The sequence below is a fragment of the Zingiber officinale genome, chromosome 7A, assembly GCF_018446385.1.
Source record: "Zingiber officinale cultivar Zhangliang chromosome 7A, Zo_v1.1, whole genome shotgun sequence".
Lineage (NCBI taxonomy): Eukaryota > Viridiplantae > Streptophyta > Magnoliopsida > Zingiberales > Zingiberaceae > Zingiber > Zingiber officinale.
The window spans coordinates 38,706,544-38,730,887 of NC_055998.1; the positions used below are offsets into that span (position 1 = coordinate 38,706,544).

At 40.0% G+C, this 24,344-nt stretch overlaps 1 protein-coding gene and 1 pseudogene across 1 annotated transcript; one reads left to right on the plus strand and one right to left on the minus strand.

Moving 5' to 3' along the window:
* On the plus strand, positions 1 to 4,131 carry LOC122000064 (glycerophosphocholine acyltransferase 1-like). The gene is made up of 8 exons (XM_042554628.1): positions 1 to 184; positions 277 to 336; positions 2,361 to 2,418; positions 2,503 to 2,603; positions 2,812 to 2,907; positions 3,135 to 3,228; positions 3,306 to 3,531; positions 3,641 to 4,131. Exons 1-8 carry the CDS (start codon positions 125 to 127, stop codon positions 3,915 to 3,917), a joined length of 972 nt encoding a protein of 323 aa, XP_042410562.1. The 5' UTR covers positions 1 to 124; the 3' UTR covers positions 3,918 to 4,131.
* Positions 4,132 to 4,747: 616 nt separating this feature from the next.
* LOC121999354 lies at positions 4,748 to 6,400 on the minus strand (annotated as a pseudogene).
* Positions 6,401 to 24,344: the final 17,944 nt, after the last annotated feature.

Below are 24,344 nucleotides of genomic sequence, written 5' to 3' on the forward strand. Positions count from 1 at the left end.
TTGGCCAATACACTGCCTTCGGTTCCTCTCTTTGTCATCCCCCCAAAGCAGAAGGTGAAGCAATCAAAGCAATTAAAGTCCTCCATTTTGCTCCTTGAGAAGACAGATATGGTTCAGCGCAACCATGGAGGTTGGAGAGTCCTTCCTCAAGACCATCAGCATCAAAGTCTTCCTTCGCTCCCAGGTTTCTTTAGCTTAATTAATTTTTGGAAAACTACTTCACTTGTCTTTGCAAATATAATTGTTTTCGGTAGTTTAATATTGTTTGTGGAACAGAGGATTGTTTATAAACTCGCTAAGCGAGCAGAAGAACAACACAAGAGGTTCATCTTCAAGGTTAGCATTTTTCCTATGGGCAGCGGAACTACTATCTGTAACTAAATAACACACTATCGTATAGATAGATACTCAGAGTCCCAGATATATTTAAGTAGGCATAAAAATTGTGCATTTTGTTTGGTGTCAGAGTAACTATTCTATTCTCTACTAGTTGTCATAGAGTACATTTTCTATTGTTTGTTTTTAGTTGTAAAATTGAATTTGAAATATCAATTCTTATGAAATTATGATCCCATATTCATAAGTAATAATTTTTTCTTGATCAGTTTCATTTTTCAAATAATTTACATTTTAGTATATTCAAACCTTTAAAATGTACATTATGGACTTGGTGGGCAAGATAAGCATGCCAAGTTAAGTGAGTTAGGAAATTGTGAGTGCAAGTCCGGTTGAATAGGTTAGTCGAGTTGATTGGTCAAACCAAATAAGTCAACTAGGTTAGTTAGACCGATAGATTGAACTAGGTAGGCTAGTCAAATTGATCAAGTTAATGGCAAACTGGCTAGGCTAATCGGGTCAGTCGGATTGGTCAATCTGTGCAAGTATGATGGTATTGATTAGGCTAGAAGGGCTAGTCAAGTTGAATAGACCAATTAACTAACAAGCTTTGATCAGTTCGACAAGTCTACTTGGGATGGATATGCTAATTAGGCTAGATGTGCATAGCCAGGATGAACAAACAATTGAGGTAATTGAGTCAATTAAACTGACTAATTAAATTGGGTGAGCCAAATGAAACTATTTGGGTAGATATGCCTAGTAAGGATAAACGAACAATCAATCTAGTCAGGTCGGTGAGTTGAGTAAACTAAGAAGACCAATCAAGGTGGCAAAAGATGAATACGTTCATTCCCAGCGCTCCCGCCAACCCGTCCCAAGGTCAACACGGAGGAGGTAAATCACGGACGGCTACTAGCCTTTGGAATAGTGATTAGCACATAAGGGAGACATTTATCTAAGCTTTGTCGAGATTCGAACCCCAGATCTCATGGTAACAGCACCTCATACGCTAGCCACTAGACCCATCCGAGAGCAGATATGATGGGATGATCTAGAAGAAATTAGTAGGTTGTGTGAGTCAATTATATAGATTTGGCCAAATAAATTAGATGGGCCGATTGTGTTAGTCCAGTTGATTGAGCTAAATAAGTAGCTTAGGTCAGCAAGGATGAATAAGATGGGATGACATAGTTGGGCAAGTTGAATAGGATGAGCAAAGCCAAGTGAGTTGATAGAGCGGTCAAATAGGGACATAGGGCAATCTAGTAAGAAGATAGAGTTGATGAGGTCGAGTGAGGCAAGTGGATTGATAGAGTCAACAGGCCCGGGCGAGTTTTGTTGCCTTTCTTTCTCCATTAAACTTAAATTTTAAGGGGACCAGTTGGGTTGATATGGTGGGATGACTTAAATGAAATGATTGGAGTTCAATAAGTCACTTAGGTTAATGAGGGTGGACAAGATGGGCTAATGATACAGTTAGGTAAGATAGACAGCTCGATCAAAGCTAAGTGAGTCGATAAAGGTAGTCAAATAGGGGTATAAGAAAAGCAAATGGTAAGATAAGGGCGATGGAATTGTGTGACCCAAGAGAATTGACAAAGTCACTAAACCTAGGTGGGCGGACCTAGTTGTGTGTTTCTTTTTCATTTAACTTTGAAATTAAAATACAATCTTAAATTCTTTTCAGAAAAAGAGAATGCAAGGTAGCAATGCTGTTATTATTACTTTTTTGTAATTTCTTTATTTTCATTAAAAGAGATTCAATGCCATTTTAATAAACATATACAATTAAAAATGATAAAAGTAGATACTAACTGTAGTGGCATTTACAAAAGAACAATGCCATTTAGCTTACATGTGTTAGTTTACTTTACCACTAACTTCAATTGATTATAATCATTATAAGAAATTGTGAAAAAATTGTTCCTTTTACTGACAATAAAATACTTTAGTCTGTCACTTGTACGTGTACTTGTAAATTATATACCATGATTAGTTAATAATAATTTACATGATTCTAGGCGACATATTTATTGTGTGTTCTTGGATATGGTGCTTTCTGCTTCATACTTGGTGCATGTAAGTAGAAATAAATTGAGGCCTATATTAAATTAAACATTTTCTTTAAGAATATTAAAATGATATTGTCATGTTGGTGAACAGGGCCCCAAGATGTTCCACTAATTTATTGTTTGCTATATATAATGGTGGTTCCTTTAAGGTGGGTTTACTATCTGTCCAAGAAATGGCATTATTATCTCCTGGTGAGCTTGCAAACATCATTTTTAAAAATTATAAGTTGACAATATCCTTTTAGGTGCCTTATAGGTAGATATTTGAGCACAAGGCATCTTATATACCTATCCATCTATCTATCTATAGTTTTTTTTGTTAATTTTCTTTTTCTGTATTGTAGTAAAACATTAGTATAGTCTTTAGTTGATTTGATTTGATCCAATAAAAATTTTACAGGATTTCTGCTACTATGCAAACACATTCTTTCTGATCACGATTCTCTTCTATCCCAAGAATGAAAAGCTTTTCATGGTTTGTTTTTCATTTGCAGAGGCAAGAAGTTTCAACTCCCTTATGAATTTTATATTGTGTACATCTTAGGATAACTTCATTTTGCCCCCACTTTTACAAATCTTCTCTCGGACATTTAGAAAAGAATTGCTTTTTCAAACTTCGCCAGCTTATATTTGACATGTTTTACAAACATTGAATGAAGATTGTTGAAGTGAAAATTTCTCATCATCTTGAAGCACTAATTAAATCTAAATAACTTTTAACAGGGGCCATTGGCTTGGGCATCGGTAGTTCGCCGTTGCAGCCTTGTTTTCATCTCCATTGATAAAATTGTTGGTGTTCTTATACATCTTCTACCTGGTAATATATCTGCTGTTATTAGAATCATAGCAACTATGTGATTCTACAATACTTCATGCATACAAGCTTCATTTCAGGAATTGTTTTCTTCACCATCAGATGGTGGAATCCAGAACCTATGAGCCCCCGAGGCAGAACAGCAGCATGGCCTGAGGTGGAGGAGAATGCCTTCCTATGGACATGGTTGTTCGCGGTTCCTTTGGCTGCCTACACCATGTGGCAACTCCTCTACTTCCTCATTGCCGATGCATTGAGCTGGCAGCAATTTCTAATTAGTGACCCTGAGGTCATAACTTCTTATAGGTTTGTCTTAATTATCGTTTGTAGATCAGGATTATGAGCTTAGCGTTTGCTTAATTCTTATATATGTTATTTCACCCAAAGCAATTTGGATGCTTTTGTTGATGCACAGGGAACTACCAAAGAAGGCTCAAAAGGCAGACATCTGGTGGAGGTTAAGCAGCCTTCTCGGCGACAAAAATCGACCCACCATGAACATTTTGATCCAGACTATCTTTACAGCAGCAACCATGGCTCTCAGTGTTCTCATCTTCCTGTCCTACGAGATGCATTTAGCTTTTCAGGTCTTGATGCTCTCAGCTACAGTATGGAATGGTGGAAGCTTCATTTGGGATACCTTCCTCATTCCCAAGCAAGCCATCCTCAAGGAGCAGAAGAAAAAGCCCTAATTGCTGGATTACAGTTATAGCAATATTGTGATTTATCAATTGAACTGAACAAGCTAGACATGGATGAAATGCATGAGTTAATTGCTTTGTCCTCTGTGGTGAGCACAAGCCCCTCTCAAGCATAGTGAAATTGGTAATTGTAGTTTTAGTTAAACAGTCTGCTGGGTTTTTTTTTTCTACCTTTAGCCAAAAGCCTACTATTGACTCTGCTCATGCCCCAAATGCCTTAATGGTTTTTCTTTTGTTGATTCTTTATTTGATTAGTTATAGGATTCTTCTATTCTGTCTAATTTACATTTTTAATATTCGTTAATATATATTATTATACACTTTTCTTGTTCTATCATATGTTATTGTGATATGTGTAAGGTGAATGTTGTGTTGTTATCACTATAATATGATGTTGTTGTTGGAGTTGTTTATGATATAACAGGACATCCTGTATTTTTGTTTGTAGTGTATGAAGTGAATTTCAACAATACTTTTGTATTAATGATCAGTAATTAATTTGTAATACAATCCCTACTTGTAGTGGTATATTTGTATGGGACAAATTCTATAAATAAAACTATAATACTGACTGTAAGATTTTCTCACACTAATTTGAAAACTATAATATATAAATAACAGTTTTATATAGTCAATAACCTTCGATTAGTACCAATATGATCGTGTTAAGTTCTAAAAATTTAAAACACTAACACACACTAGCTCCAACACAATCTCGACATATATCACTGCAATAGATGACAGCTGAATTTTATTCACTAGAATATAATTCATTATTCTACTCCCTACATAATTAATTATCTTAATTCGCCTAATCGCATGCATGCAGCTGTGGCTTAATTAATTATCTTAATTAGAGTCCAAGCACCAGCAATAATAGTCGGAAACTGACAGCTCCAATAACGCTTCCGGCGTCATCTTCTCCAGCTCCTTCTGTCTCCACGCCGGATAACTGTTCCGGCTTTCGCCGGAGCCCGACGAGTAGTCACGGTCATGCTTCTGTGATCGCATCTTCACGTATAGTCTCATCGCCGACACACAGTCCTCGTACGGATCTTGGATTCCAGTTTGGATCTCATACCTTAATTTACATCAAAATTACACAGTAGTAATATATTATTAGCAATAAACCAAGTATATATATAGTTATATACTAGATATATATTACACTCACCCAAGGTATGCTTGTGTCAAGTACTTGAGTGAGTTACTGAGCTTGTTCGTCTTCGTCAACGGTGGATACGTCGCTGTGTCTCTATGTTTGACATTAATTGAGATACTGCATGTTAATATATACTCGATCGAGCTTAATTAAAATCGATGATTAGTGAGTTTATTTGAGATTATGGACCTAATCAAGAATGCTGGATATTGGAGGCCAAGGCAGTCGAGGTCGTGGTGGAGGCCGTGACCCACAAGGATCCTCGCTTTCCCTCCTCGCGATCGTATCTTCCAAGTCGGTTCGCCGCCGGTGAGCAACTCCTGGATCTTCCTCTGCGCCTGCTTCAGCGGCATTGCGTCCCTCAAGTGCTCAGGCTTGATGCCGGTCGTCTCGTACCTTCAGCAGCCATGATTTATATTTAATATATCAATAAAACAGTCGTGGCGTATATATCGATCGATAATTAAGCATCTACGATCGACCTGTAGTTTGTGACTGGGATTTGGGACTTGATGTAAGTTTGGAAAATGAGGTTCTCATCTTCACCGACCAAGCAGACCCTCGCACAAAGGTCCAGCGAGCCGTCGCTTCCTCCTCCTACCATCTTGCACGCCAAAGCCACGGCCTGCATTGGCCTCGAGCCATAATCCGACGAAGCCCCCTGCAAGCTCAACCTCGACATCCACGAGACCATCCCCTGAAACAGTTACAGCAGTTAGTTAGACGACCCTAAACTGCCATCATGCATCTTCTAATTGCTCAAACGGATTCGAGCCAGCTGCTTAATTCGGTCGCTCACAGGAGCATTGCGCGACAGTTGGCAGGTGGAGCGGTGAGCTCGAAGAGCACCGGGGCTATCGAAGATGCTCAGGCACAGATTGCAGCCTCGAGTGCTGAACGCCATTGCGCATTCGGCCTTGGGAAGTGGACCTTCAACACGACCAAATTAATTAATAATTAAAGCACATATATAATTTTTCGTTTTTGAAATTAATAGTGAGTTTTGGTTCGGTGTAGATACATGCCTATGACATGTTCCCGGAGAGACTCAAAGAACCTGCAGTGCTTTTGACACACTCCACACTTGGGCTCATGCACAGAGTGAAATGACGACCTCATGTGTTCCACTAAATGCTCTATTTTGTTGTATTGTTTGAAACAGGCTGCGCACTTGTTCCTGCAATGCATACTGAAGTACTAATTAAACATCTTATAGCTTACTTGAGAAAATGCAAGTCCTATGTATGTGAAGAACAGATCATGCATGGTGGAAATACCTGACAGTACTCTCACAGTCAAGTCTACAATCCATGATTTCCAGTGATCTACAGAGCTCTGCACTAGCTAGCTAGCTAGAACCAGAGAGAACTCGCTTGAGTTTGGCATGAGAAATTGGATGCTGGCTCTCTATTTATACTGGGAACTCCGTTGAGCTAGATGTTGAAATCCAGTACTAGTTTGGTGTTGCTAATTCAGTATTTAGATCTTAGATTTGGTGTCAGAGACTAACTGAAACAGATTTCATTTTTTTTTTTTTCTACCTATAAAGGTCAAGGAATGACTTCACTGACTCACTCTGTGATAATTGCAAAGACTGAAATCAAAGAGTTATAAGCCTCACATTGGATGTGTTAAATCGCTCGCAATCATTGTCGTTAATACGGATTTGAATCCTTGAACATCGGCCGAAAGTACTTCGAATCTAGTTCGTTTATTATTACACCAAATAACTGTTTAGTATAGACATAAAGACATGGCAGATGGATATTCATAATAAGGTTTTGTAACCTTTTGATCTTGGTTCTTTGAAAGATACCCAGCTGGTCAAAAGAGAAGTTGGAAGAGAATAAGCTTTAAAAGGTTCAGGATTCCATGTCCACTCCATGATTGACTAGAAAGACCTAAGTCAACATTAAAAAGAAAAATAAATGCAGCCAAATTAATTCACAAGACCATTTACTTGGTCACTAGAAATCTCTAGGATCTTTGCCTTTGATAATGTTTCAATGTGTTTGAAACAGGATGAATGCATGTAACCTTGAACTCCTAATGAACTTGTTACATTCATGTAATCAGTATATTATAGCAATTAATGTATCTCGTTTTGTGCCTAAAGCTGTCATACTTTAGATCAAGTGGACATCTGACAGTCCTGTACATGCTGAGATTTTACTGATCGATCGATCACTCTTTCAGCGAGTGTGTTCTCACCACACGCCCAAGTGGTGGTGCGTCTGTGGAACAGTTTATTTTTCACTAAAAATATTTTTTATATTTTGTTTGGTGCAATAAGAAATCATAATCAACTAAATTTTTTTTAGTCATCACAACACTTTCTTTTAGTTTAAAAAATGATAAACAAGCCCTTAGTTGTATATATCAACTAACTTCTCTCTATTTTTTAGCCTTCATGCACCCTTGTTTATACGGGCAAATCGATTTGGGAAGACTGGTTTGAGTATATATATAGAGCTAGTCAATCTAGTTAGGCTGGGGGAAATGGAAAGCCGCGAGTCGATTGGTCTGGCCTACTCGATCGGACAAGCTAGCTGTTTTATCAAGGTGTCGGCCTGAATGAGCTAGCTAGTCAGTCAAGGTGAAGTAGATGCTCTCGGTTAATCCGATTGAGCCAAACTGATTGATCAACCTGATCATTTGGACATAGCAATGCAATTCAAGACGATAATTTAATTGAGGAATGCTGGGTCTCATACCACAAAGCTATAAAAACAAACAGGTACATGGGCAGCCACATCTCTTTCCACAGGAGATGCTCTTCTCTTTAAATTATAAGGAGAATATTATCCCTTTGACCAACAAAGGAAGGATTTTCATGAACCATTTCAGTTTGCAATTTTTAATGAAACTTTAATGTTGACAAAATTTCAAGACGATTTCAGTCAGATCATTGCGCCTAAATTCAAGTAGTCGATCAAGTGCATATATATATATATATATATATATATATACCTTCCTTAATTGCTACAATAGCTTCAATTAATATATATTAAGGAACTTTGACTTCTCTCTCAGTGACTCCAATCGTCTATGAACTGAGAAAACTGAAAACTGAAAAAGAGAATCGATCGGCTGTTAAGAGTCGTCAACAAAGAAGGAGCATGATATTTTTCCCCGGGTCCCAAGATAAGGTATTTTTGTCTAAGGGGGAAAGGAGAAAGAGCAAAAGCACAGAACCTAAGAATAAAGGTCAGTTAACTATTGGGTAAATTAAAGTTCTAAGAGCAGAAGAAACATTTTTCTCACTCAACATTTTAGGAGGAAACTCAAACTCGTAATGTAGAAAATCAACACAAACTCATCCTTATGATCAGCAAGGTTTGTTTAGGAGGCAACTGAACAAAATTAATTTAGTCATGAAGTACGTAGATAAATTCTTACAATGAAGCAATGTTCAGGCACTGAACATCTATCTACACCTGGGCATGCACGTTTGATGAGGGAGAGAGACAGAGGGCTCTCATGACTATGCATAATCTCATCTCCAATAATGATATATTCTGATCAGTTGATGGCGAAGCAGGTACGTGGCGCAGTGCAGGAGAGTTTGAAGTCAAAGTGGTGACACTGCAAAAAGATGGATCGATGCTCAAAAGGGACGTCCAAGATATCAGAGTCAAAAGGGAGGTGGCACATTTAAAAGGTTTTTTAATTTTTCTCAATCTCCAGCCGAATCTCTTCCTCTGCATCCTCTTTACACCGACTCAATCCATAAACGTCCTCGTAGGCTGACAGCGTTGATACGTACATCTAGTGTTACTCTAATAATAAATTATATGATCAATTTTCAACTTGTACGAAATGTATTGGGATCATTTGATCCCATACTTTTATACATCAACTTTTACCGCCATTCATATTGTTGACTTGATAGTCGCGCCAATGTAACAATTAGTTTTTTTTTTTTTTTTTTTTTTTTTTTTTTTTAAGTAGAACTTTTTTTTCGCGAAGTTGACTTCCATGACTCAAGACGTATATGATTTGAGTTAGACGGATCATTGGATGAGATGGATAGAATGTTGATCGAATTGTGACATCCCGTAGGGGAGATTTGCTGAGATGATTTTTATATTGACCAAGTCGTCAAAAGTCCTCTGGTCAACGCTACCTGTAGCCAGCAACTGGGTCGCCCCGATCTCTGGTACCCCGAGGTTCGAGGCAGATCCAATGAATATATAAGTACCAGACTAATACTAAAATAATCAAATGAAGGGAGAGTGAGTACGAGAACGTACCCTGGCTCAGGGGGATGCCCTCGGATGCGACGCTGCTCGAGTTATTGTGACCCGAAAGAGTAGATGACTCTGATAAGGTTGGATAGCTGGATCTAACGACGCGGAGCTGGATGCGGTGGCACAAAATCGGATGCGACCTCGGCACGCAGGTCGGGATATAATATCGACGCACAAGTCGGGATAAGACATCGGTACACAGGCCATGATAATACATCGGCACGCAAGCCGGGATATAATATTGGCTCGTAAGCCGAGAGAAAGTAGCAGCTCGCAGACCAAATAATATCAACAATGATGCGAAGGCCGAAACACAACACATAATAATGGCTCCCAGATCCGATAGTAGCAGCGCGAAGGCTTAAACACCATATTGGCACGAAGACTTGACCACATCAACGACACCACATCAGAACAAGGGTCGAGCCAGCAAGTGGATTGTCGACCCGGGGGTTACCAGCGTGTGGAGAATGATGACAAAGGAGGGTGCAAAGTGTAGCACTGGTCGGCAAGGCAACGGGGGCAGCAGGGGCAACGCCGTGTGTGTGGAGGAGGCGGTGCTAGTGTGGCGTAGCTGGCATCCTGGCTGGCGGCGTTGGGAGGAAGCTCTCTCGGCGGAGATGGATGGAAAGGTGGGTTGTCGGCCTCAGCGAGGAGCGACGAGGAAAAAGGAGCGTGAGAGGGAGACTTCTCCCTACGTGCGACCTTGGCAACATCAGCCTAGAGACCGAAGGAGGCGACAACCCCCTCCTCCTTGCGGTGTCTATGCAAAACCTCCTGCCTTGACCTTAGCAGCAGCCAAAATGCAGCCGTTCGCGTGAGGCTGGCTGCAGTGTCTGCCGTCAAGAGAAGAGGGAAAGGAGAGGTGGGTGGTGGCTCGCTAGCGACAAGGGGGAAAATGACATCGGTGGTCGTCGCTTGAAGGTGGCGACGAGAGAGGGGGAAGAAGCTCCTCCCTTGGTTCGTGGTGGGAGCAGTAGAGAAGCACACGAAGAAGGAAGAAACGCCCCCCCCTCTGGTGAGCAGTGCTCCCTTCCCCCCCTAAATCCCTACACAGTGTAATGATGAAAATACCTCTCCATCTCCTCTTAATTCCCCCTTTACCCTATATCCTATCACAAGTCTCCCCTTCAAGTCTAATCAAAGGAGGCGCGAGTCCGATTGACTAGACCCAACTAAACAAATAATGAAATCCCTCCTGAATGCAGAGTCAAATCATCATGTCAAGCAGGTAATCGGTCGAATGCCATATTTTCGCAGCGCGCAAAGCACGCTGCGGATAATTTATGACTTTTAATAGCTTTTAATTGTGCAGTGCGCAATGCGCGCTGCGAAAAGCTATTTTTGTTGTAGTGCCAAGTGAGAAATCGAGCGATATCAAGCCAGCGATCGATCGGATCTCGAGCGGGAGATCGAGTGACATTGAACAAGATCATGCGATGCTAAACCAAGCGATAGAGCGAATGCTGAGCGTGAGATCGAGCGATATTATCGAGTAGACGATCATGCGATGCTAAACCGAGCGATAGAGCGAATGCTGAGCAGGCGATAGGGGGTGTGCCGAACGTGTGGAAACACGATAGGTGGGTGGCATCAAATGTGCGATCAAGAAAATGTCGACCAAGAAACAGAGATAATGTTGTTCGGATGGAATGAGAACGAGCGAGTGATGTCAAGCGCGCAACCGAGAAAATGCCGACCAGGCAACAGAAATAATGTAAATTTGGACCGAATGAGAATGGGCGGGTGAAGCCGAGTGCATGATTGAGAAAATGCCGACCCAACAACAATAAATCGTGACCAGGCCATAGAGAGAATGAGAGACGAACAAAGCCGCGAGCGCGACCGAAAAAAATGTCGATCGAGCGACAATAAATCGCGATCGGGCAATAGAGAGAATGATGGACGAGCGAAGCTATGAGCGCGACCAAGAAAAATATCGACCGAGCGATAGTAAATCGCGACCGGGTAATAGAGAGAATGATGGACGAGCAAAGTCGTGAGCATGACCGAGAAAAGTGCTGACCGTGCAACAGTAAATCGCGACTGAGCAATAGAGAGAATGATGGACGAGCAAAGCCGTGAGCGTGACCGAGAAAAATGTCGATCGAGCGACAGTAAATCACGACCGAGCAATAGAGAGAATGATGGAGAAGCGAAGCTATGAGCACGACCGAGAAAAATACCGACCGAGCGACAGTAAATCACGACTGGGTAATAGAGAAAATAATGGACGAGCAAAGCCGTGAGCGTGACCGAGAAAAGTGCTGACCGAGCAATAGTAAATCGCGACCGGACAATAAAGAGAATGATAGACGAGCAAAGCCATGAGCGTGACTGAGAAAAATACTAACCGAGCAATAATAAATCGCGATCGGGCAATAGAGAGAATAATGAATGAGCAAAGCCATGAGCGTGACCGAGAAAAATGTCGACCGATACAAAGCGAACAACTGAGCAGATAGCCAAGCGATACTGATCGGTCGACTAAGAGAAGGCCAACCCGGTGATCGAAAGAATGCCAAGTGGGTGCGAAGCCTGTGCGCTGGATATACATGGAACCTGAGACCAAATGAGAATAGGAGCATAACCCGTGGATCGAGCGCGAATGCGAGTAGAGCCTGTGGATGGAGCATGAACGGGAGCAGAACAATCAGGCGGTTATGCGAATACCATGCAATGAGGAAAGCGGGTATCTACTGAGCAGAAAATGTCGTGCAAAGCGATGAGTGAGATGCGAGGGACGAGTTTTGGGCAAAGTGGCAAGTGAGGTAGGAGCAGTGACTGCCGGGCATAGCGTTGATTGAGACGCGAATGGTGGGTGCCGGGCAGAGCGACGAATGGAGCGAGTGTGATAAGTGCCATGCAAAGCGGCGAGTGAGGCGAGTATGATGAGTGCGGGGCAAAGCGGCGAGTGAGCAGTGAGTACCGGCCAAGCAATAGTGGTGAGTGAAAACACGAATGGAGAGTGTCGAGCAGAGCGGCGAGTGAAGCAAGTGTGATGAGTACCGGACAGAGTGGCGAGTGAGGCGAGCCCCTGACTAGCGAGTAACCCGACCGACTAGTAGTTGAGTGTGAGAGCCTGACAGGGAGGTCGTTGGTCGTGAGAGCATGCTCGCTCATAACTCGCACGAGGGCGAGAGTCTGGGAGGCGTGAGAGTATGCTCACTTATAACTCACGCTGGAGCGAAAGTCTAGAATCCCAACCGAGAGGTCGTTAGTCGTGAGAGCAAGCTCACTTATAACTCGCGCTGGGGCGAGAATCTGGAGGCGTGAGAGCATGCTCACTTATAACTCATGCTGGGGCGAGAGTCTAGAATCCCGACCGAGAGGTCGTTGGTCGTGAGAGCAAGCTCACTTATAACTCGTGCTGGGGCGAGAGTCTGGAGGCGTGAGAGCATGCTCACTTATAACTCACACTGAGGCGAGAGTCTGGAGGCGTGAAAGCATGCTCATTTATAACTTGCGGTAGGGAGAGAGTCTGAAAGCGTGAGAGCATGCTCACTTATAACTCGACTGAGAGGTGATCTGGAGGTCTGACCAGTACTTGATCTGGAGACCTGACTATGAAGAAATCTGAAGGCCTGGCCAAGAAGTAATTTGGAGGCCTGCCCAAAAATTGATTTGGATATCTGACCACGATTTGATCTGGAGATATGACCAGAACTGGATCTGAAGGCCTAACCAAGAAGCAATCTAGAGGCCTGACTAGGAATTAATCTAGAGGTCTGACCAGAATTTGATCTAGAGACCTGACCAGGAAGAAATTTGAAGACCTAGCCAAGTAGCAATCTGGAGGCCTGACCAGAAATTGATCTGGATGTCTGACCAGGACTTGATCTGAAGGCCTAACCAAGAAGTAATATGGAGGCCTGACCAGGAATTGATCTGGAGGTCTGACCAGGACTTGATCTAGAAACCTAACCAGGAAGAAATATGAAGGTTTGGCCAAGAAGCAATCTGGAGGCTTGACTAGGAATTGATCTGGATGTCTGACCAGGACTTGATCTAGAGACCTGACCATGACTTGATCTGAAGGCCTGACCAAGAAACAATCTGGAGGTCTGACTAGGACTTAATCTGGAGACCTGACCAGGAATTGGTCGGGAAGCTCAACAGAGAATTGGTCTGGAAGCTCGATTGAGAATTGGTCTGGAAGCCCGATCGAGAGATCATTAGCGATACTCTGATCCAAAACCGGTGGTGATACTCTGGTCCGAGACTAGTGGCGATAGCTCGACCCTGAATGGGGGAGGTGAAGCCTTGAAGTCCCTAGAAGTGGAGCCCGTAGCAATATGAGGGAGGAGAACCTTTATCATACCTGACCATAGAGTGGTGTCAACCGACTGAGGATCTGTCTCGGTCCCTCAACTCCAAAATACCCATGAAGTCACGGAGAGAAATAGTGTCAACCCCATATCTCCCAAATGTCCGCGGAGTCAAGGAGAGAATAATCTGAGCCATGACCGTTAAAGGAAGTAAAGCCCATAGCCATATAAGGGAGTAGAATCCGTAGCATTAAAAGGAAGCAGAACACCTTGGGTGAAAGGAGCAGAGCCTGTAGAGGTAAGAGAATGCAAAACAGGTGGAGAATATAGAGCATATATCAATGATAGAGTGTTGCGCCTATAGTAGTAAGAGGATGTAGAGCCCCATGGTGAAGGGTGCAAGGCCTATAATAGTAAGAGGATGCAGAGCCCGTAGAACTAAGAGGATGCAGAGCCCCATAGTGAAGGGTGCAGAGCCTGTAGCACACTTGACTGGGGAGCTAGGTCCCTAGTCCTTGATCGGAGAGTAAGACTCCTAGCCTGTAATCAAAGAGCAAGACCCCTATATACTGATCGGGAAGCTGTACTATGTCACTGATTGGAAAGTTGCGCCCCTAGTGTCTAATCGGGGAGCTGAGCCCCTATTGTATGATCGGGGAGCTGGGCCCCTAGTGTTTGATCAAAGATCGAAGGCCCTAGTCTTTGATCAAGGAACTAGGATCTTATCCTTATCAGGGAGGTATAGCAGATCCTATAACCGTAAAAAGATAGCAGAGCTCGTAGCGTACCTGACTAAGGAGTCGTGCCAACCGGTTGAGGGTTTGTCTTGGTCTCTTGACTCCCGAATACCCGTGGAGTCAGGGAAAAAATATAATGGAAAAACTAACCTATCAGCCAGCTGAAACTCCAACTCAATCCCTCGACTCCCGAATACCCGTGGAGTGAGGGTAGGAGATAATATGTTCGTCAGGATCCTCCGAGACGGTGATGATGTCAGAGAACCTCCCGATGTTGTCTATCTTCACATTCTAGAACAGGTGGAGAAGGTTCCCATAGACGGCACCAAATTGATCCTGTCCTGAATCTGAGTCAGACGGACCGCTGGGTGAGGTGGATAGAATGTTGACCGAATCGCGACGTCCCGGAGGGGGTATGCTGAGATGACTTTTATGTTAACCAAGTCATCAAAAGTCCTCTGGTCAACGCTACTCGTAGCCAACGACCGGGTCACCCCGGTCTCTGGTACCCCGAGGCTCGAGGCAGATTCAATGAATATATAAGTACCAGACTAATACTAGAATAATCAAATGAAGGGAGAGTGAGTACCGGAACGTACCCTGACCCAGGAGGGCGCCCTTGGATGGGACGCTGCTCGAGTTGTTGTGACCTGGAAGAGTAGATGGCTCTGATCAGGTTGGATAGCTGGACTAACGATGCAGAGTCGGATGCGGTGGCACAAAATCGGATGCAACCTCGGCACGCAGGCCAGGATATAATATCGGTGCACAGGCCGGGATAAGACATCGGTGCGCATGCTGGGATAATACATCAGCATGCAAGCCGGGATATAATATCGGCTCGTAGGCCGGGACAAAGTAGCAGCTCGCAGGCCAAATAATATCAACAATGATGCGAAGCTCGAAATGCAACACATAATAATGGCTCCCAGATCCGATAGTAGTAGCGCGAAGGCTTAAACACCATGTCGGCATGAAGACCCAACCATATCAACGACACCATGCCAGAACAAGGGCTGAGCCAGCAAGTGGATTGCCGACCCGGGGGCTACCAGCACGTGGAGGATGAAGACAAAGGAGGTTGCGAAGTGTGGCACTGGTCGGCAAGGCAACGGGGGCAACAGAGATGGCGCCGTGTGCGAGGAGGAGGCGGTGATAGTGTGGCGTAGCTGGCGTCCTAGCTGGCAGAGTCGGGAGGAAGCTCTCTCGGCGGAGATGGTCGGAAAGGCGGGCTGTCGGCCTCGGCGAGGAGCGACGAGGAAAGAGGAGCGTGAGAGGGAGACTTCTCCCTGTGTGCGACCTCGGCGACATCGACCTGGAGACCGAAGGAGGCGACACCCCCCTCCTCCTTGTGGTGTCGGCGCAAAACCTCCTGCCCCGCCCTTAGTGGCAGCCAAAACGCAGGCGCCTACGTGAGGTTGGCTGCGGTGTTTGCCATCGAGAGAAGAGGGAAAGGAGAGGTGGGTGGTGGCTTGTTGGCGACGAGGGGGAAAATGACATCGGCGCCTGTCGCTCGAAGGTGGCGGCGAGAGAGGGGGAAGAAGCTCCTCCCTTGGTTCGTGGTGGCGACGACAGAGAAGCACACGAAGAAGGAAGAAACATCCCCCCTCTGGTGAACAGTGCTCCCTCCCCCTTAAAGTTTTACACAGTGTAATGACAAAAATATCCCTCCCTCTCCTCTTAATTCCCCCTTTATCCTATATCCTATATCCTATATCCTATATCCGTATCAATATATATTGAAAGCTAAACAAATATTTAAAATCATGATTTATTGATTATATCTAGTAAAATATTAAAAATTGTTAGTTAGAGCCCTAGAGCCAATCATTTAATGATTGTATGGACTCATTGTATCATATTCTTGTATATTAATAAAGGCATTTGTTTGGTTATTATACTTATTTGTATTAGTGCCAAATAGATTAAGTATAATAGCGTCCTTGAGTAGAAGGTTCATACCTATATCAATCGATTAGTTGAATCGATAGTGAGATGATATAGGGAACACTACTCTAAATCATTCCTAGTCGAGTATTAACATTCAGGGACAATGTTAATGCAATAAGACTAGAATGTAGGTCAGCTCGATGACTTGATCTCACAAGTCATGGATATAGAGATATCAAGCTGACACATGGGTATACATTGGAGAATGTATACTGAATGACCCGCCATGAGAAAGTATCATGAATCGTTATATGAGTGTCATATACTTTCTCATGTGGCTATTAGTATGACTATGAGTCCTTAAACCTGAAGTCATCATGGATCCCTACATAAGGAGTTATGTACTTTGGTTTCGTAAAACGTCACCCGTAACTGGGTGGACTATAAAGGCGATTATTGGGTATATAACGAATTATGTAGAGGGATGTGAGTGGTGTAGATGGGATCTATCCCTCCCATATGACGGGAGCGACATCAGTATTCTTGATAGAGTGAGACCACTAAGTGCATGGCCATGCCCAAATGAGTCAACATTAGATGTTGAGCTCATTTGATCGAGTGAGTCTACTTGGAGTTCAAGATTTAGATTGATTAGAGGATGACACGGTCTATGCCTCATATTGATCAATCTAGATGTCTAGGATAGAAGGAAAATGTCACATATTGTAAGGAGTCACAATTAGTAGTCACAAGGTGATGTCGGATCTCGACATTCTTGTAACTTGGGTAGTAATGATGTGTTGCTAGATACCGCTCATTACTTATGCTCCTAAATGGGTTTAGGGCATTGCCAACGTTACAAGAACCTATAGGGTCACACACTTAGGACAATTAGATGGAGATTAGGTTCATATGATGAACCAAGAGGATTAGATTCATTTGATGAATCAAATTGGATTAAGAGTAATCCTAATTGGGCTAACTTGAGTTCGACTCAAGTTGATTCATGTGTTCAATGAGTCTAATTTAGATTTTGACTCATTGAATCAATTTAATTAAATGAATTAGATTCATTATATTAAGTTGGCTTGAATCAAATGGTTAGATTAGATCAACCATGGAAGAGATTGGGTCAAGTTTGACTTGACTTAAGAAGGAAGACCAAAGGTTAATTTTGACTTGACCTTTTGCCACCTCATTGGTGAGTTGGCATTAGGTGGACCAATGATGATACTCCACATCATCATGGGTGCCACCTCATGGAAGTTACAAAGTCATTCTCTTAATGACTTCATATTAATTGCAATTAATGCAATTAATTTGGGAGTTTTCATCATGGAGAGTGGCCGGCCACTTTGATTTTGAATGTGATTTCATTTTTCATTCAAGTGGTGTATCTTCTTCTTCTTCCTCTTGAAGCTCTTCCTCTTCCTCTCCTCCTTACCTTGGCCGAATCTTACCAAGGTGCTAGCACACCTTTGTGTAAGGTTTTCTCCACCTACGTGTCCGTGTGGATACTTCTAGAGGACCGACGCTTGACGGTCTAGAGATCCGGCAACTCCTTGGACGAGCGGGAACGCGAAAGTCACGCAACAAGGGTAAAGTTCTTAACATGTAGATCTAGGAGTAGATCTAAAAGGTTTTTCAAACTCGTACTCGTATTTATTTTTGGTTTTCCTTGCACGGATCCGTTGGCCTTGGGTGATTCAGGGTTTTCGCGATGCGAAAAGCGGTTTTCGCAATGCGAAAAACGATTTTCGTAGCCCAAAAACCCAACAGTTTATATTAGAACACATAAATGATTAGTTTTCTATAAATAAATCATTCAAATACACGTCATCACACATAAATATATGAATGATATTTAACGAAGAAGGAGCAACAAAAAAAAAATTTAATATATAATTTTTGTTAGAGAGACTCCTAAATTGTCGAGAGAAAAAAAAGACTCCTATATTGTTGGGCTTGAGGCGGAGGTCTCTGGGTCTCTTCTCAGGTTTGGCCTGCATTGTGACGCTCTCCCCTATAAATATATAACAAGTTTGACTTCGTTTGATTGTTCCTCGTTAGTCACATCCAATTAACGCAAATATGAATGAACTCAGATACAATATATTTTTTTATCTGCCATCAGATATTCAATTCGATGAAAGTCTTTTATCTGCCGTTAAAATAAATTGAAAATAATCATAGCAAAATCAACGATCTATTAAAAAAAAATTATCCATTAATTCATCGAGATTGAAACTCAATGCTTAAATGTCTAAGAAAATGTCATGCCACTATATTATTATCCGAGAGCTTTTTTTTGGATGATATATAGACTTAATTATATTTATATCCTTTCATGCAGAGATGTAATTGAGTCGAGCCTAATAGAATTTTTGAATGTTTGAATTTGTCTCATTATAATTGAGCCGTGTTCAAATTTTATTTAATGAATATATTCACGGCTCACGATTTAAGTTTTTATAGAGCCTAAACAAGTTTAATAAATATAAATTATAAATTTAAATATTTATTAAAAACTAAATTATATATTTAGGTTCTTATTAAAATTTATAATTTTATTCTAATAAATAAATTTAATATATTTATCTATATTTTTAGTGTAAAATTTATAAATTCAATATCCAAACTATTATTTTTTCATTTAAAATTAAAATTGATTCATAAGCTTACTAACGAACATATTTACAAGCTAACGAGTCGAGTACCGTAAAACTTGAGCTTAGTTTCTTTATCTTAACAAGACTCATTAAATGAACTCAAATAAATTTTTATCGAATCGAAGTTCAAATAATTTATGAGCAGCTTAATTTATTTAAACCCCTACTTTCATGAATTTAATTGCCCTTCATGATACATAACATCTCTCAGTTTGACACATGATTTTTCAAGGCCTGCTTTAGTTCCTGTCTGATTGTCACTTTTCTTGGGCTTTGGCCCTTGTAGTAGTGCATCTCTTCATTGTATTCTACCCAATTAGCTAGATCGATCGATAGACATTTCACTGTGTAATTATAATTTTGTATTTAGTTGAATTACCATTTCTTAATATTTGTGCCATTATGAATAATTTAATAATTCCATATGGTATTATTTAATTAATTAGCCATTGTTCCTAAAAGTATGTATGTTAGATGATAATTAATAATACACTACAACAATACTAAGAAGTCATAATAATGTAAATATACGTATGTGATTAGTATATTATGTTTCTGCTATTAAATGGTAATAAATAATCGCTTAAGCGTTTGGTAGGGTGTAATCTGTCTTGTAATATAATCCAGATTACATTACAAGGCTGATTATTTTATTTGCTTTCATTTTTAACTTGTAATGTAATATAATCTGGATTACAAAATGTAATGAAGTTTTGTAATCTGGATTACAAAACAAACACATTGTAATCCGATTACATTACAAGGTCATCTTTTAACAAAAATTTAGATGTCAAATATACCCCTACTCTGTCGCCGACCATCTTCACTTGCCGCCACTGCCACCGCCCACCACCGCCCCCGACGGCTAATGACCGGCGGGCGCCGGTGACCGCCGACCGGCGACTGGCGACCGGCAACTGGTGACGGCCGGCGACCGGCGGCGGCCGACGACCGGCGGCGGCCGACGACCGGCGGCAGCGGCCACCGCAAGCTCCGACAAAGATGTAGCACCTGCCGATAAAAGTTGTATACGATATTTTTGTCATTTTATAATAATACGAATTGTATTTCTTATAAAAATAATGGACACCAAACAAAAGAATGTAATCGCCTTTATAATCAAAGATTACATACATTTCATTACCAAATGTAGTAATGTAATCAAGATTACATTAATTTAATTACATTACAAGCTCAATTACATTAAACCTAATCAAACGCACCCTAAATGACATGCAACATTAATTATACAGTTGGAATGTCAGGGAATATTCAACAGACTCTCAAAGCATCGAATGAAACTTTAATTAACTGTCCTAATTAATTAATTAATTAATTAATTATATACTATATGAAACCAAAGTTAGTCGAAACTGCTTGATCTTTCTCTGGGATTTTCTTGGACTTCATTTGGATGGCCACTCTGGAGGATTTGACAACCACAGAATACCCTCTTACCTAGTTTACTTGTTTATGTTTTGTTATGAACTGCTTTGGATACTAAATCACCAATTTTGTTTTTTTTAACTTCCTTGAGGCTCGGCACCACTACCACTCTAGGCATTACAAGCCATTTGAAGGATGTAGACAGACAAACAGACAGACGAGGGCAAGGTGATGGCCCATATCATTGAAGCATGAGGACAGATCTAAATTATAAAATTTGGCAGCACTGATCATGATGTTGTAGACTATATTTTGGAAACCGGTTAGCTAGGTTTGAATGAGAGGGAGAGTGAGAGGGAGAGGGAGAGTGAAGCAGTGATAGATCTTGGTCCAAAGAGCTAGAGGGATCTGATCACTATATACTTCAAGAGGGATCACTTAGCCTTTTAGAGGAACATCAAGGAGGATTTGAGATCGATCGACATAGTTCCACACAACAAGAAGAAAGAAGCTTAATTCTTTCAAAGTCAAACCGAGTCCTCCACTGAAGTTTGCCCGTGTTTGAAGCTTTCATTATTTAAAAAAAAAACACAATTTTTTTTAGAAAAAGGAAAATTAAAATATAAAAAGCTCATAATGGAATATCGCACACAATAAATTAAAGCATGCATGGCATTAAAGTTTTTGATGCGGATTTAAAGAACAAATAAAGGTAAAAAAAAAATGAATGGAATGGATTGGAAAGTGATACCTGATTTAACGAATAAATGTAATTATTATACGAATATATTCACATCTCCAAATCTATTTATTTTTCATATTCTTTTCTCCACATGAAATATTTCCATAACTTGGACCACTAACCAAGGATTCGCGTCTAGATGCATGCATGTTCTTTAAAATTAATTAAATTATTATTATTATTATTTTTACGCCAAGTTAGAGATTTAGGGCATGTCCAATGAGAAATTTTTTAAAAAAAATATGAAATAAAAAGAATTGAAAAAAGGCACTAATGATTATGGATATAAAATTTGAGGTTTATAGTTTAACAACGATAGTAAAATTAAAATATGATCTTTTATTTTAAAATTAATAATAAGATGTGAGATAAATAATTAATGATATAAAAAACTTGATAACGTAGGATTAAAAAAAATTACAGGGAAGAGTTTTAGTCATATAAAAATAATAATTTTTTATATTTTTGATTTAGCATTGTAGCATTGAAGTGACATATTAGAAATTACAAAAGTTAAAAAGTCATATAAAACTCTAACGATAGGAGATGCTTTTATAGTCATTAAGTAATGATAAAATAACAAAGACCAATATACTTACGTACAAGTAAACTATTAATCGTGGCATCACTAATTAAATTTATCTTTTTTTATTATAAATTTAAATATTTATAGCTATTTTAAAATTCAAAAGGTTAGAGGTGGGAACTAAAAGTTTTACATAAATTATAAAAAAAGATTTTAAGATATTTTAAATGGCCGTCCATTATCATGTATGATTAGAGATATTTATTTTTATTACTTTTTTTTGGATTTCAAATTTATTGTAAAGAAATGATGGGAGAAAGATATTCCACCAAATGAGTTGGTGAGGCTTAAGGAAGAAGCTCCAAAGGAAAATTTATTTAAATTCAACTTGACAAAATATTGTGCTACTTGTGACATTGTAATCATAACATGTTCTGTCTACTTTTCAGTCTACTCATCAAGTGTTTATTTGACACAATCTCAACAATATATTAAATTTATTTCTTTAAATATTCATCTTGCTAATTCATATTTTTATTAAAAAAATTAAAAAGATTTTTTTTCTTATCTAGTTTCATGGAAAACAAAAGCTAAAAATTATTCTTATTATATTAAATTTATTAAATTTATAAACAATACATCTTTTGGTTATTAGTTTCATGGAAAACAAAAGCTAAAAATTATTCTTATTATATTAAAGTTATTAAATTTATAAACAATACATCTTTTGGTTATTTGTTATTAAATTACCTTGGCATTCTTGAACACTAGACTCAACCATATAGAAATTAAAGAATTTTATTTGATTTATATGCTAAATTAATTTAGTTTGGTTTTTTAAATATTGATATGAAAAAAAAAAAATCAGCACTCTAATCACAACAATTGGTTAAATAAAAATCGATAAATTATCGAATGTAGTCAAAGTTGTTGAACACCCAAATCACTTAGATAAGTTTTTAAATTACCAAATCACGTATCTAATTTTGTTTTTTCCTACGGTGCAACAATCGATTCAGACATTGTTCATCAGTATAGAAGGTCATAAATGTAGCAATCAATTAAAAAATTCGAACTAGAATGATATGAAACAAGGTTTTATGTGTTCATCTAATTCTCCTGATTATATTGATGCTCTCAAATATTATTTTCATATGCATATTGAGAACAATAATTTAGATTTTTTAGACATATTGCAATTTAAAAAATTGCTGCTTCCAATATGCCGTATGAAAATGATATTTGAAAGTGTAAATATAATTAGGAGAACCAGACAAATACATTGAACCCGATTCTATATCATTTCAAGCTCTTTAAGTTCATCAGTCGATTTTGGCCATTGTATGTTATTCTGAACTTTCTAAGTTCATCAACCAGGTTCTGTTGGGAGATTACTGGTACAATCATCCTCAGGTCCAGGTTGATCTATTTGACTAAACCCAAGTGGGTTCAAATTTGAGTTTTGATGGTTGGACAATATGTGGGACAATACATTTTGGACAATGTGTGAGAGAGGAAAGTCAAGTAGGTCATGGAGGATCAGATACTTGATTGGTAAAGTTCTAATTGCGGTTAGGTAAGGTAAAGTCCAAGTGGGTCAAGGAGGACCACACGTTGGCAAAGAAAAGTTCTAACTATGGTTAGGTAAAAGGTGTTGGGATGTATACTATAAGCCTAACTTTTGTATGAACATCTGTTTTAAAATATTTTGAAATGAGAATCGCCTTAGTCAAATATTTGCATTTTATATTTATATATATGTTAATGCAGTTGTCTATTTAATTTATATTGTAGATAACATGGTGTGTGGTGCCACACAGAAGATCATGTTATCGGTTCCTTATAAATTATAAATAGTAACTCACAACTAAGATGGATTGGGACAAACCATTGGAACGGTTGTAGTGTAATTTGGTATTAGTCTGTCTTGACTATAAAATTACACTAGTACACTATGTGTGTATTGAGCAAGATCATTTGAAGTTGTTCGATTTATACTGACTACATAAAAGAATAGAACCTCTGTTATTATGGATGTGCGTCCTCTTAATCCCTATATAATAACAAGTACGTATACTTAGTATTTATTTCTTTAACTTATCAATGGATGAGATTTATTCGTTAAATCAATAGGCCCGATGAGTTGGGAAATAATACTATTTATATGATGTGTTGTTGATTATAGAAGGAATCTGTGTCCTAATTATTTAGGCTGATGATGTCCCCTTGAGGAGCTCATAAGGATTATCATGTAAATCCTGCAGGTGGACTTAGTCTGACATGATAATAAAGTTGAGTGGTACTACTCTTGGAATCAGATATTAATTAATTGAGTTGTCAGTAACTCATTTAATTAACGGATATACGATATCTTAAACACAGGGAAATTAACACACTCATGATAAGAAGGAGCTCATATTATAATATGGGATTGGTGCGGTAGTTCAATAATAACCCTTTAGTGGTATGAGTTATTATTGATGGACTTAAGTTGAGTGTTCGGACCGAACATAAGAAGCCCAAGCCCATCAGGAGGCCTAAACCAATTCCTCCTCTAGGTCCCTGTTGTAGCCTCTATATAAAGCCTCGCATCCACTCATCCAAGAAGTAGTTGTGTGTTTTTGGCGCCACCACATCTCTTCCTTGCTAGGGCCGGCTACATCTCTTCCTTGCTAAGGCCGACCACATCTCTTCCACCTAGGGTTGGCGCCACCTTCCCCACAAGGGCTGGCGCCTCCTCCTCCATACAAGGGCCGGCGGTCCTCTTCCCTTGCTTAGGGCCGGTGCC

Excerpts from the sequence above, each read along its gene's own strand:
- LOC122000064 (XM_042554628.1), top strand. The coding sequence starts at position 125 with ATGGAGGTTGGAGAGTCCTTCCTCAAGACCATCAGCATCAAAGTCTTC. Across the intron at positions 185-276 it reads AAGTCTTCCTTCGCTCCCAG|AGGATTGTTTATAAACTCGC; the intron begins GTTTCTTTAGCT and ends TTTGTGGAACAG. Across the intron at positions 3,532-3,640 it reads GAGGTCATAACTTCTTATAG|GGAACTACCAAAGAAGGCTC; the intron begins GTTTGTCTTAAT and ends GTTGATGCACAG.